Source organism: Calypte anna, chromosome 2 (assembly GCF_003957555.1).
Source record: "Calypte anna isolate BGI_N300 chromosome 2, bCalAnn1_v1.p, whole genome shotgun sequence".
NCBI classification, from domain to species: Eukaryota; Metazoa; Chordata; class Aves; order Apodiformes; family Trochilidae; genus Calypte; species Calypte anna.
Genome location: NC_044245.1, coordinates 789,434 through 804,070, shown reverse-complemented (window position 1 = coordinate 804,070; position 14,637 = coordinate 789,434). Strand labels below are relative to the sequence as shown.

The 14,637-nt window shown below is 48.9% G+C and overlaps 1 protein-coding gene across 6 annotated transcripts in view; it reads right to left on the bottom strand.

Moving 5' to 3' along the window:
- The window catches only part of LOC103536145 (microtubule-associated protein 4-like), a 150,320-nt gene that overhangs the window by 26,687 nt on the left and 108,996 nt on the right, over positions 1–14,637 (bottom strand). For 3 of the 6 annotated variants that reach the window (XM_030444902.1, XM_030444904.1, XM_030444903.1), the window contains 3 exons: positions 12,878–13,021; positions 11,914–12,084; positions 6,447–10,757 (listed from right to left, as the gene is read on the bottom strand). In XM_030444902.1, coding sequence (XP_030300762.1) covers positions 6,447–10,757; positions 11,914–12,084; positions 12,878–13,021 — 4,626 coding nt within the window. The remainder of the gene's footprint in view (positions 1–6,446; positions 10,758–11,913; positions 12,085–12,877; positions 13,022–14,637) is intronic. The other 3 variants (XM_030444905.1, XM_030444906.1, XM_030444907.1) reach the window with 3 other exon arrangements.

Sequence of the window (14,637 nt, the reverse complement as noted above, 5' to 3'; positions counted from 1 at the left end):
CAGCAAGGACACACTCTGCCCATAAAACCCAAGAGCACTGAACTGCAGCAGGTTCACTGGCTGGTCAGGGTGTCTGTTCACACACACACACACACACACACACACACGTCTGTGCACAACACTCTGCTCTAAACCCAGCAGCATCACACCAAGCCTGGAACACCCGCTGAGCTCACACGCCCGGGTTCACCTGGAAGCCTGCAAGAAGCCAGGCTGAAGGAGAAAAAGGTGAACCAGAATTATTTTGTCTTCTGGCCACCACAATTTCACCAGCTTAACATCTCGGAGCTGTACAACACTGGGACACAGTGGGTGGTGTAGAGGGCAGGTTCCATTTACTTGAAAACTGACATAGAATACAATAAAAATCCTAGTGATGAGGCAATGCCTGATTCAAATGCACTCCAAGAGTGTTTCCAACTAAAACTTGTCCCCAGTATTTGGTTACTGTAGGAGTATTTGATAGTGGGAAGGGAAATGAGGTGAAGCAGAGCCAGCAATGAACTCACGACACCAGCAGGAAGATGAGGCTTGAAATTCAGCTGTCCCCTGAAAGTTGAGCAATATCACTAAGGAAATGTGCTCAACATTCTAAATCTGGACCAATTTATACCAGAATTATATTGGTTTCTTTCCCAGCTCTTCTTGAAAATCAGAGTGTCAAGGATGAACAGGAACATAAAGGGATAAAACTCAACCTAGGAACTCAGCCAAAGAGGAAGGGTTGCCAGCTGAAAATGAGAGTTGCTGCATGAGACTGAAGAGAAAAAGCAAGTGGTAATGTAACACACAGTGCAAAACCAACCAGAAAAAAAAAAAAAGTTGGGTGTTTGCAGTCGCTTACAACTGGTTTGGGCGATTCAGAGCTCTGCCACGGTTCCAGAGGACAAAAAGGCTTTTGAGAAGATGTCCCCTAAGCTCACCTTTTAGCTATGGACAGAACTGACACCACAACAAAACTTGCTGTTCAAGCTGAATCAAATACAAGCACACAGGTGAAGAATTCCAGGGACAAGCAGGTAACAGCAACAAAACCCCATTCAGCTCTGCCATGAGAACTGCCTGGGGACAGCACTGGGGTTTCATTTCTCCCACACCCCTACATGGGATAATTAAAAGGTCCTCAATTAATGACCAGACAGCAATAGGATGGTGTTCTCACCATTCCAAAAGTAGCACTGGTATTAGGAGTTACTGGCTGAGGCTGCATTGGAGATGAGTTCTGGTGAGAGGGCTGCAGGTTGCTGCCCATCCCTGTGGACCAATGCTCTCCCGTCACTCATCAGCTCCTATCAACCAAACCCAATTACAGTTTGGGGCCCCAGGGGGCATTACAGACATTATGTGAGAGGAAGGTTAGTCTGAGAGTGCTGAGGTAACATTATAATGACACCAGTATAATGGAAACCAGGCAGGAAAAGCAAATATTTAGAGAAAGGTCTTCACTGTGGCAGTAAAAGAAAAGCAAATACTGTAATTAAGCAGGGGTGGTGTTCCCTGCTTTTAAATGTCTTTTATGTACACACAAGAGATTCAGAGCTGTCCTACTGAGAAATATGTCCTCTATTACACAAGAGGTTGTGCCACTGGGCTGCAAAGACAGCTCCTCACCAGCTCAGCTGATGGGATGGGTGCTGCTCCACAAAGGCAGAGGCAGAGCTGGTGATGGAGGCTGTGGAGGGAAACCAAGCACCACATGGATACCCCAACAGGAGCCCTGATCCCTCCAGGATGGTCCAAGGACTGGAGCAGCTCTGCTCTGGAGCCAGGCTGGGAGAGTTGGGGGTGTTGAGGCTGGAGAAGAGAAGGCTGCAATGGGGAGACCTTAGAGCACCTTCCAGTGCCTGAAGGGGCTCCAGGAAAGCTGGGGAGGGACTTGGGACAAGGGCCTGGAGGGATGGGAGCCTGCGAGGGGGAAGGGTTTGGAGCTGGGAGAGGGGAGATGGAGAGGAGATCTTGGGCAGGGAGGGAGGGAGGGAGGGAGGGAGGGAGGGAGGGAGGGAGAAATTGTTTGGGGTGAGGGTGCTGAGCCCCTGGGTGCCCAGGTTGCCCAAGGAAGCTGTGGCTGCCCCATCCCTGGCAGTGTTGAAGGTTGGATGGGGCTTGGAGCCCCCTGGGCTGGGGGAGGGGTCCCTGACCATGGCAGGGGGTTGGGATTGGTAGGTGCTTAAGGTTCCTTCCAACCCAAACCAGTCTGGGATTCTATGATTCTATGTCTGGGAGAGTAATTCAGAAGCACAACCATGAAGAGCACAAGGTGGTTGCAGCTCTTGGCCACCACTGAAGCTCACAGGATTAAGTACTGGACCATCACCCTAACAGACATCCATGATTTTGGCCCTTTCCTGAAGAGCTTACATAAAGTAAAAAATGCAAGAATACACCGAATTCCATAACACTGAAAGAAACTGGTTTCTTTTTTTATGAAGCAGTCCATTCTGCAAGGGTGGACTGGAGAAACCCAGTATCCTTTGGAAGTCTCAGTGTTGAAATACAGCTTGAGCAGTAGAGGGAAGAAGGATGCTGGCAGGAAATCTGAACCAAAGGGCTCAGCACTGAATGAATGAAAACCTTCCATCATTTTCTCCAGTAACCATTCCTCAACACCAAACCCCCAGCCCTCCATCAGCCAGGGGCCTGCCTGGAAGAACAGATCTGAGGACTCTGCTTTTTCACATCATTCCTCATTGGAGTTTTAATTCCAGAGGAGGTGGCATAAAGGCTCGGTCACATTTTAAAGGCTGATAATGCCTGACATGTTTTGGTTATCATCTCAGCTGCCTCCTGACATTAAAAGGCATAAAATAGCTTTCCAGAAGAATCTGGGGCAGTTCTTACAATGACAACAACAAAAATGCAAAGCAGAACTAAATCCAAGAGATGGAGAAGGGATTAAATTCAAACTGGATGAACAGCCTCACATCCAGCATTTCTTAACTCTAAGCTGCCAAGTCAAAATTAGAAAAAAAAGCAAATTACAGAAGTTTGCAGGCCTGGTTTAAAAAAGGTACACAGAACTTCCACCAGGGAGAGAAACTGCAGCATCACTGTTACCATGGCTCCCCAAGGAGCTGGATCACCAAGCTGGTGCCTATTTTAGCAGCACAGGCAGGAGGTGATGCAGCTGGGACAGCTGTCTGGTTGTTCCAGAACACACACTGCATTTGACACCTGAGCCTGGCTTAAGAAATTCAAGTTATTAAACTTAGTAGAAGATCCTCCAAAATACCCACAGGTGTTATTGTGATAGCAGATCACTGAGGACCCACCACGAAGAAAAAGAGCTCATATGGCAGGAAATCAGAAGCTGCAAAGCACGAGCTTCAAGTTCTGCCTGATAAATACAGATGGAGTGTTGGCCAGGTTCTGGTAACAGGTAAAAATATAAAACCTTTAAGCAGCAAATTCTTATCTTGTGATCCTAACAGGAGGGTGAACTGGCATGCAGAAAGTAGGCACAGTCCATGGGCCCCTCAATTTAGTGAAAATTGAAACTGTTGGACAAGATGAGCTTTAAAGGTTCCTTCCAACCCAAACCACTCTGAGTCTACAAAAATCTGGACTATAATAATATCCAGATCCCTTTAGCTCCATCTTAAGTACTGTTCCAGGACTTAGAGGGGGCTCCAAAGCAGCTGGAGACTCCCTGGGTACAAGGAGTCCCATGGACAGGACAAGGGGCAATGGGCACAAGGTGCTCCTGGGGAGATTCCCAGTGGACACCAGAGGAAAATTGGTCCCCCTGAGGACAGTCAGACCTTGGAATGGTCTCCCAGGGGAAGGGGTGGATTCCCCCACTTGGGAAAGTTGGAAGTCTCAGCTCCATGGGTGCTGGGACATCTCAGATCAACAAGAATATGAGAAGGGTTGGAGCAGATGGGCCTTGGGGTCCCTTCCCAGCTGAGACTCTGGGATTCTGGGATTCTCTGTCCACTGAACAAGCACACTCACATTCACACCTTCCCCACCTTCCCCTCACTGATCTCTGCTTTTAACTCCTGTCCAACCAATGCATGAATTCCCCGTTTCATCCTCAGCTCCAGCCCAAGGCACTTCCACACCACTTGTGCCAACTTAGGGATTGATTCCACCCGGGGTTTTGCTGGTGTTTTGCAGCTCACTGAGCAGCAGCTTGGTGATGAGTCGGGCAGGGGATGGAAGGAGAGACAAACCTGGGTGATGTGTGTACATGGCACAACAAACCTGCTTCCCTGCTCCTTGACCACAACTTCTGCTTCATCGCTCAGCCCGAGATGCTGGGAGGTCACCAGGAGCCAGCCCTGTGCCAGGGGTCTGCTCCTTGGCACCTGCCAGCACTTGGATTGCAGCTGCTGTAGGACACGTGTCACCCACCATCACCAAAACCCCCTAAGTCTTGCTGAGCTTCCCTCACAAACAACAACCCTGAGTTTATGGAATGCTGAAAGGATGAAAACAACCCAAATATTACTGAAGTCTTGTGCAAACTGAGGTCAGGCCAACTTACAGTCCAGTTTGCTGCATCCAGTTCTGGTGTCCCCACCAGAAGAAGGACACAGAGCTGATGGAACCAGCCCAGAGGAGGCCACAAAGATGCTCCAGGGAATGGAGCAGCTCTGCTCCCAGGAGAGGCTGAGGAGCTGGGATTGTTCAGCCTGGAGAAGAGAAGACTCCAGGGGGACCTTAGAGCTGCCCCCCAATCCCTGAAGGGAACCTCCAGGAAGGCTGCAGAGGGACTTTTCCTCAGAGTGTCCAGCCCTAGGAGAAGGGGAAATGGATTGAAAGTGCAGGAGAAGAGGTTCAGCCTGGAGCTGAGGAAGAAGTTCTTCAGCAGGAGGGTGCTGAGACTCTGGAACAGATTGCCCAGAGAAGCTGTGGCTGCCCCCTCCCTGGAGGTGTTCAAGGCCAGGTTGGATGAGGCTTGGAGCAACCTGGGCTGGAGGAGAGGTGTCCCTGGGCATGGCAGGAGCTTGGAGCAGAGGAGCTCTCAGCTCCTGACAGCCTCACCCATCCTGGGGTGCTGTGATGCAGGTGCAAAGCAGGGACCAACTTACTGGCTCTGCTGTGCTCAAACAGGAATCCTCCAGCTCTGTACACACTTTACCTGGGCAAAACACTCAGGAGGAGCTTCTCCTTTTCACATGGATCTGCTACCAAAAATCTGCTCCCTTGAATTTAGTCAGCAAAGGAAAGTAAAGCCTTCTAGCAGACAATAGAAAGGTTTTCAAGAATTTCTTAAAAAATATATTAAAAAAGATGCTGCCTTTAGCTTTCCCTGTATTTTGTAGCATCATGCACCAAAGAACATTACTTCTGCAGGCACAAGTTCATGCAGAGAACACCACTTTCACTAAAATAGAACTACTTCAGGTTATGCAACACTCATTAAAATTACAAAACCTCTCCCAAACCTGACCAGCATGTTAAGGCACACTCGAGCCCCACGTTTGTTAAGTGAGTGGCTGCATCATGCAAACTGGCAGCAAGGAACTCCACAGAACCAAACTTGCATGCCTGATGACAAAGCAAAAACTCAGAGCACCTCAGGGCAGGGATAAGCTTCCCCAGCCCACCTCAGCAGACTGGAATTCACAGAGAAGATGCCAATTCCTGATGAGGAAAGTTCAGAATGAGAAATACAAGGGTAGGGGGTTTTATTTCCTCTTTCTCTGTGCTATATTCTCCATTTCAAAATTCCTGTGAACTTCATTAAGTTCTATGAAACCAATTCTCTGCCATTTCCTATGGGAACAGGGATGTTGGACCCTGGACAAGAGCCAGGTTAAACAATCCAAGCCACTGACCAGCCCATCCATGGTCTCAACAGAGAGTCAAAGCCTTGAAACCTGTCTCTAGCCCAGCTACTGCTGTCCTACAGCTCTGCTTTAGGCAGGACACAGCTCAAGGTAGCTGAAGATGAAGTCTCTAACCAGCTGCAGGAGGAGGTTGCAGTAGCCTGAGATGGGATTGAAACCAAACCCTGCAAGAGGGCAGTGATGGAGCAAACTTCCTCCCAGGGGATGCTCTGATCCCTGCCCACTGGTGGCACGGGGTGCCGTTCAGGGACAAGGATGATTCAGGGCTGTATCCCTGCTGAAGGTCACTTTCCCTCTCAGATGACAAGAACCTCATGTAACTGAACACCACACAGTGCAATTTCACTGAAATATCCTATAACATGTATGTAAAACTCTCTCTGATTGAGTAAAAAACCAAACAAACAATAATCAAGAATTCTGTACCTTATACCAAGCTGTCAGTCCTTCAAACTCTGGGAATTAGCACTGTGAGACAGGCAAGCAGACCCAACAGCCTTTTAAGATCAGCCAAAACCCCAGTCATGCCACACTCCCTTGTGCCACCTCGGATTAACCATGACATATCCATGCCAACACGCTGCCACAGAGCAAGGCCTTGCAGGCAAGCTGTCTGCATTACTGCTGCTAGCTCAAATCACAAGCACACACCTTTTTCTTGCCTCTGCTGGCTCACAGCACTGGGTTTCAGCTGCTTTTGTTTCTCTCGGTCTGGAGCAGCAGCCCTGGCAGGCAGAGCTGGCACCCCTCTGGACTTTGTGGGTCTCATGTAGCCTTTGAGCTGGTCTGCTGCTTTAACTTTCTCTTTCTTTGCCTCCTTCGCAGCTTTTTGCTCACATTCTTCTTCTTTTCCTTTAGTTGCATCTTGAGGTTTGTCTTCTCCAGGCTGCAAGGCCGGGGTGTCCTTCAGGTGAGCCTCTTCACCCTGAGCAGCAGCATCTCCAGCAGGCTGAGGATGATCCTTCTGGTCATCTGGAGGACTTTGGTTGGTTGGTGGGGCAGCTGTCAGTTTTATATCAGCAGCCTCTGCCTCTTTATTGTCCAAACTACCCGGGTGCTTTAGTGAGCTCTGCTCACTCTTCCCACCTCCCTCCAGCTCAGCTTTATTCTCCACCAATGCCTCTGCCACAGCCTGGGACCTGGCTGCTCCTGCTCTGCTCTCTGGGCTGGCAGCAAGTCCACGGGAAAGGCTCCCCAGGTCCTTCTCCCCAGAAGAGGTGGTTGCTCCTTCTGGTTTCTCTGTCCCTTTGGCAGGAGCAGGAGCAGGAGCAGGAGCAGGAGCAGGAGCAGGAGCAGGAGCAGGAGCAGGAGCAGAAGCAGGGCTCTGGTTTGAATCTGCCACCTCCTGAGGGTGGGCTGAGGAAGTGCTGGTGGTGCTTTGCTTTTTATCAGGGGTTCTTATCTCTTTATCATCCACCTTTGCCTCAGGAGAAAGCTGAACTTTGTCCTTCCTTGGTTTCACGTCCTGTTTCACTGAATGATCCAAAGGAAGTGGTTTACCTGCCTCACTCCCACCCTGGGAACCAACCTCTTTGATTTCACCACCTGGCTTTGACATCTCTTCTCCAGACTCCTTGTGCTCCAGGTTAAGTGGCTGCTTGCAAGGTTGTTCCACCTCTATCTCCTTCTGAGCTCCAGATCCAGGCTCTTTGCTGCTCTTCTCTGCTGCCTCTTCAGGAGGTGGAAGCCCCTTCCCTCTTGCCCCCTCCTCCTTCTGCTTTGGGAAGCCAGGAGAAACCTCACCAGAGTGAGCAGGGCCAGGTCCTGCAGCCTGAGCCATGGATTCGAAGGAGCTCCCTTTGTTATTCCAAAGCACCTGAGGGCCAGTGGGAAAGTTTCTGATATTTCTGTTCTCATCCACAAGGTTTGGGTCTTCCATTCCACATTCCATCTCAGATCCCACAGGAGGCTGCACTGCTCTCCTGTTTGCTCTTGGCTCTAGAACCACAGGCTGCTCAGAGGCATTTTTAGCCTTTTTCCTGCTGCCATCATAACCTCTCTTTTTGGGTCTCTCAGTAACTGTGGACAAAGTGGGATCTGGCACTGCTGGGTGCTCTAGGGCAGGAATTCCACCCCCTTTGCTGCAAGGAGTGGGAGTTGCTGCTTCAGATTTGCCAGATAGCTCCACGTCACCAGGAGGAAACATCTCTGCCCCTGATCTGGGCTCCAGAAGACATGGCTGCTGCAGGTCAGCCTCTGTCTTTTTGCATTTTTTACTGCTCGCGTGGGAGTTTTCTGGCTCCAGAGGTATAACAGGAGCTTGGACTTTAGCAAGATCAGCTGGGTCACCTAGGAGACTTGTTGAAGTACTGGATTTAGTCTCTTTGCCTTTATCAAAACACTGAATTGGTTTTGAATTTCCCACCTCTTCCCTTCCTGCAGGGACATCCCCTGCTCCCAGCACCACAGAGTGCTCCAGACTATTTCCAGCCTTTTTGCCTTTCACATCTCGACTTTTTTTCTTAGTTTTGTCCATCTCTGTTTCCCTGGTGGGACTCTGGACCACAGGAGCATCTGTCCTGGGCTCTGGGAGAGCCTGGGCTGTATCTAGTTCCTTACCTTTATCCCTGGGGCAAGTTTCTTTAGTTGTGACAATTTCTGGCCCTGCTGCCTCTGTTTTATTCCCTGAAAGACCCGGCTGATCAGAGAAACACCTACTCCCACCAGGAGTGTCAGGCTTTTCCAGCACCTCTTTGCTTAGACCTGTCACATTCTCCAGCCAAAGCTCTCTTTCAAAGCCAGACACCTTTTCCTTATCAAAGAGATTTTCTTTTGTGCTTCCAGCCCCCTTTTCTTTGCTGGGCAGGATGTTTGTCTCCACCCCAGCAGCCAGGACAGCTGCCTGCCTCAAAGGGCTTCTCTCAGTTTTTTTTCTTTTCCCATCACTACCTCTCTTTCTGGGTTTGTCTGCATCAGAATTGCTCTCAACTGACTCACTTGAAGCAATTCCAACCTCTTTGCCTTTATTCACCAAATTTACCTCTTTTGCCTTGCTGACTGTGTCAGCCAAGTGCATGGCCTCCTCTCTGCTGCTCTCCAGCAGGAGGGGTTGGCCTAAAGCCCCCGGATCAACCTTTTCACTTTTTCTAACATTTTCTTTAGGTCCCTCCATCCCCAGCTCAAGGGGCCTTGGAGTTTTAGATGCCTTCTCCTGAAAACTCTCCTCAGCAGCCCAGCCCCTCTCTCTGCCTTCATCACTGACGGCCTGAGGCTGATGGATCACATCAGGAAAACCACTCGGCTCCACCTTATGCTCAAGAAAAGGCTGCTGGAAATAACTCCTTTCGCCTTTTTTACTCCTTCCATCACTCCCTCTTTTCTTTGGCTTGTCTGCAGCACCTGCTGATGGTTGAACTCGTGCAGGGAAACCTCTGCCCTTCTCAGGGAAAGCTACTTCTTTTAGAGCCTCATCCATCCTCCCTCCATCCCCAGCTCTGCCTACATCCTCCGACTCCATCAGCTGCTCACAGGAGCTCCTGGGTTTTTTCCCTTTCCCTTCACCACGCTTTTTTTTGGGTCTGTCCAGCCCATGTGCAATGTTGGGATCTTTTCCAGTCTGCTGCTCTAACACCACAAAGCCTTTCCCTTTGTTTTGCTCGGGGGATTCTGCCACCATGGCTCTGTCCCCTGCTCCAGCAGAGCTGAGCTGTTTGCTGGCATCAGATGACACCGAGAGGAGAAAGGGCTGTTCCCCAACAGCCCTCCTGTCCTGCAAAGCAGGGACCTCCTCAGGTTTTGGGGTAACAACAGGCATTTTACTAGGATCTGTTGAGGCCTCCAACCCTCCCTTTGCAGTCCTGAAGTCGGAGCTCACTGGTTTGGTTTCAGAAGCTGCCTTTGGCTCCTTGGGAAGCTTCTCCAACGGGGCTGCAGCCTCCCTGAAGGATTCATTTTCAACCCCTTTGCTCTTTTCACAGCTCCCTTGTTTTTTTGCTGCTGCCCCCAGGGGCCCACTGGAGGTCTGAACCTCAGGGTGGGCAGTGTCTCTGAAGGCTTCATGCCTGGGAGATGAGCATTTTGTCTCCTTATCAGAAAGGAGCAATTCTGAAGGTTTGGTCTCTAAAGGAGTTTCTGCTTTGCTTAGGCTGATGGCTTCTGGAGGAGACAGCGTCAGGTCAGCACATTTGGACTCCTTACTCTCCCTCTTCTCATTTTTATCAAGAAAATCTCTTCCCATAGGTGTGGTGGGACCCTTTGCTGGAACAGGTTCCTCCACCTTAGCCCTGCCTGCCTGCTGCAAAGGAACCTCTTTCCTTTTGCCTTTTGATTGCAAGATGAAACTCTCATCTCTCCTCTCTTCTGTTTTCCTGACGTCTCCGTTCCTTGCATCCAAGGCAGATCCTAATGGCAGGTTGGGTTTGGGGGACTTCTGGCCTGCTGCTGGCACTGGGAAGGCATTTTGCTCATCCGAGATCTGACCTGCTGAAATTATTTTAGCATCCTTTGGCACATCTGCAGCTCTGCTTCCTGAGGCCATCGCCTGCTCTTTGCGAGCTTCAGCAGGCACGATGGGACAGACGTCTGCTCTTGGGAATTCTGCAGCAAATGGAGAATTTCTAGGAGATCTGGAGACATTTTCATCCCAGAACTCCATTGCCCTGGGCAGCTGGTTTCTCTTCTGCTTTGGTTTCTTTTTCTTCTTCTTCACAATTGCCAGAGAACCTTCCAAATCCCAGCTCTCCCTCGGGACATCTCTGCAGCTCCCCAGAAACTCGGACGGCGAGCGGGACGGTTGCTCAGGTGCCTTTCTGTGGGAGACCCTAGGGTGGGGGGGTGCTCCAGCAACACAGCCGAGTTCCTCTACAGAACAGGGATCTACTTTGGGGTCAGAACTCTTCTGCTGTGGGAGGCCTATTAGACGTTCCTCTGGTACATCTGCAATAGGCACTGGTACAGGTTTTGCTCTGCCAAACCTGCGGTCACTTGATTTGTTAGCTTGCCTGATTTGTGCAGTAGGGAGACCTGGAATACAGGAAGCCTGCTCAAACACTGAAGGAACTATTTGCTTTTAAATAAAATAATAAATATGCTCTACAGGTAATAAATATGCTCTACAGATGCTCCAAGCCATCTAAAACAGTCCTAGCACAGCCATCTATGCAGAATATTCCACCACCGACACCACGTTAATCCTAAAGCCACCTCAGTAGAGCTGGGACAGCCAATTACACACAAAGCCTAATTAAACTGCTACTGATAGATATGTCAGTGCTACTTAACAATCCATCATTCCTGATACATGCTCCTCTTACCCCACCAAAAAGCAACAGTTCTTGTGAGGACATGCTATGGCTTTTGAAAAATGCATTAAGGATCCATTTTGTCTTAGCAAAACAAGAGAGGAGAGAAACTTTTTACATCACTGGCTGCCATCCTTCCAAAAAGTTCAAACAGAAATTTAGTGGAAAAGAGGAGACTCGGGAAAAGGAAAGGGGCAGGATGGGGAAGGGGGAGCAGGGGAGCTACGTCTGCCCCAGCACCCAGGGTGAGAGCAGCAGAAGGCAGAACCACCAGAACAAATCTGCTGTGCTGTCACAGCCAGCACCAGGTTTCCTTAGCTACAAGCCACTGACTGCACAGAGAGCCTCAGACATTTGTCAGTAAGCCCTGGCCCACAAATCAGCCTCCAGTCACCAGGGTAAGCAATAACAGCTCACTGGAGAGGCTGGGTTAGTGGAGCAGGGAGGAAAAAAATAAATTACATTTTTCCTTTGGTAATTACAAAACCCAATTTGGAAGGAGGTCTTTACTAGGAATGGTGTAATAAGAATTAATGGTCCTTTTTAACACCCAAAATAAAAAGCTAGCAGTGATGGCAAAAAGATGGTGAGCTTTTAAATTCTGCAGCAGAAAAGTATATAAGCCAGTCCCAGTGAGAAAGTACTAGCAGCACCAATACTTGAGCTTTTAGCCCACACAGAGGGGAAAAGACTATTTAAGAGGGCAGGGATTAGAGGCAAAGTGCAAGCAGAATCACCCAGGAATGCAAAGAACTGCAGAGCTGCTTGGTGCAAAAAGGATTTCTGCTTGCTCAAGTGGCAACGCAGTCAGCAGAAAAAGGTGAAGAGTTCCCAGAGGATATTTCCATTCTGGAAGTGACTTATTATTTATATTCTACCTGTGGGCTCTTGCAGGGTTTTTTCTTGCTGAGGTTCTGCGTGTTGGACATGGTTGTGTTCAGCCTCCTCCTTCTGTTTCTCTGTACCAGTGATGTCCACAGTGGGAACAGATTTTTCTGGAAGGAGATCTTTATTTTCTAGTGCAACAGCTTCTTTTGCTTCTACTGGAACTGAAAGATATAAAATACGAACAGAATGCTTCAGTTCTTACCAATGTGGGCAACCTGCAGCTTAAAAGCAAGCTCTTGAAGAGGGTACAGGTTTTACTTCTAATAGGGATGAAGTGTGTGAGATGCAGCAGTCTGGCAGGTCTCATCTCCTCACAGCCCCATCCCAATCAGCAATTTTACATTTTGGTAGATGTCAAGGTGGGGGTAAAACACAAAGCAAAGGTTGTCATGGGGCTTCACAAAGGCTGAGGGTTTGTCTGGGTTTTTTTCCCTCTTTGTAATGAACTGAATGCAGGCTACCCCAGCTTCCCACTGGAATTCAAACCCAGAACATGCTCCATTACACCAGTCTGGAGTCCCTGTTGAATGTTAATCATCTCAAATTCATTAATACCTTAGAATATATTCATTCAGACACTACAAGATTCCTAGCTGCACATAATTACAACAGGTTTTAATTTTGTAAGACATAATTACATGGGAGAATGGTTCTATATGTAATTAATTTTATTTAAGTTTTAACTAGAAATCAAAATTATGACACACTTTGGCAGAGCTATGGATGAGGAGGAAAAAGACAAGTTACAGGATGGGGAATTTCAAAAGTTAAGACTACCACCTATTTAAAACAGTCCCCATGTTTTATCCCACATTGATAACCTGCTGGAAATGCAACCCTGGTGCCTTTGTCCTGGGAAGGAGAGGAGACAGAGAAAGAACTTGGGTGGTGGGGCAGAATCAGCTGGTAGCAAAGTGCTGGCTCCAGTTTCCCACTCTGGTTTGCATTTCTCACCTGCTGGTTGTGCAAGATGGTTTGTCTGGGCTGGAAGATGCTCTGGGTGCTGGCTGGGGGGGGCTCTGCTGTCTTCAGCTTTCTCTGAACGTTCAACACAAGGTTCTGGGGCTTTCGTTTCTCGTTCCACATCTGCAGCTGCTCCTGCAAACAGAAGGTAAAGAATAAAAATCTGTATTCTCTTTAACTGAGCAAGAGAAAAATCACTCCCTCATCTACCTCTTATCTCCCATAAGAAACTACAGGTTTTCCCACTTTTCAAGCAGAGGTAACCTGCTTTTTGGGATCACTTTCTAGCAGCTCTCCCCACCTGCAAGCTGAAGTGCTCTGCTAAGGCAAATGCTCCTCTGTTGTCTGGTATTTATTCTTTCATTCACCCACCTCTGCCTACCAGTTATTAGGTTCCAGTAGGGTCTTTTTTTGTTAAAACTTCTCTTTTGAAATTTACTCCACACATTAAATTAAGGAATACTAGAGGGCAAGAAAGAAAAGAAAATATCCCACTCCAACTCTTTCTGCCATCAGCTGACACAGTACTGGGCAGAGGCAGTGCATTTGCTGTATTTTGACAGTGATTTTCTCTCTGAAATGATACTGTCCCTTCAGGAATCTGTGCAGCACAGAAAACCCATTGTCCACCCCATGGAAAAAAGGAAAATGCTGTCCTCAGCCCTTCAACGCCTTTAGTCATTCCAGGGAAATGTCACCAGATGATCAACAAAGCCTATCAGTCTATTCAGAAACCATTTCTCAGATAAATACCCTGGTTTGAAAATGTTAGGTCCTAGAGGATCCATCAGGATTTCATCAGAAGCTGAAGATTATGGTGATGCACAAAAAAAAGGATGAGCAGGGATGAACTAAAATGTCTCTGCAGCTGTCCTGAAAACACCCATCACTGCCAAGGGTGTCAGGTAAAAAAAATAATTAAAAATCATGAAGATATTCCAGTTTTATAAGTGAAATATCCTCGTGAAACACATCCTCTGTCTGTACCTGGACAGCAGAACTGAGCTCTACTTAAGCTGCGTTTTGTTTTCCCCCTGTGCTGGGCACTGCTGAGGCTGCACCCCCAATCCTGGGGTCAGTTCTGGGTCAGAAAAGAGATATTGAGGGTCTGGAGAGTGTGCAGAGAAGGGAATGGAGGTGGGGAAGGGTCTGGAGCACAAGGAGAAGGTCTGGAGAGCATGGAGGAGGGGCTGGAGAAGATGGAGAAGGGTCTGGAGAAGTTGTGAGGAGCAGCTGAGGGCCCTGGGGGTGTTGATCCTGGAGCAGAGGAGGCTGAGGGGAGACCTTGTGGCTCTCTGCAACCCCCTGAGAGGAGGTTGGAGCCAGGGGGGGTCGGGCTCTGCTCCCAAGGAACAAGGGATGGGACAAGAGGAACTTTGGGCACAACTCAAGTTGTGCCAGGGGAGGTTTAGGTTGGAGCTGGGGAAGAATTTCTGCCTGGAAAGGGTTGTCAGGGCCTGGCCCAGGCTGCCCAGGGCAGGGCTGGAGTCCCCATCATCCCTGGAGGGGTTTCAGAGCAACCCCTGGGGATGTGGGGATGAGGGACATGGGCTGGGGGGGCCCTGGCAGAGCTGGGGGAAGGGTTGGACTCCATGATCCTAAAGATCTTTCCCAACCAAAATAATTCTTTGATTCCACAACCTGAACTGCCAAACCAATATGCTCTTTATTTCACAGCTCTGACAATGTGCACGTGTGCTGCCATCACTGTGAGCTACCAGGAAAGATGCTGAGCTAACAGAATCATAGAA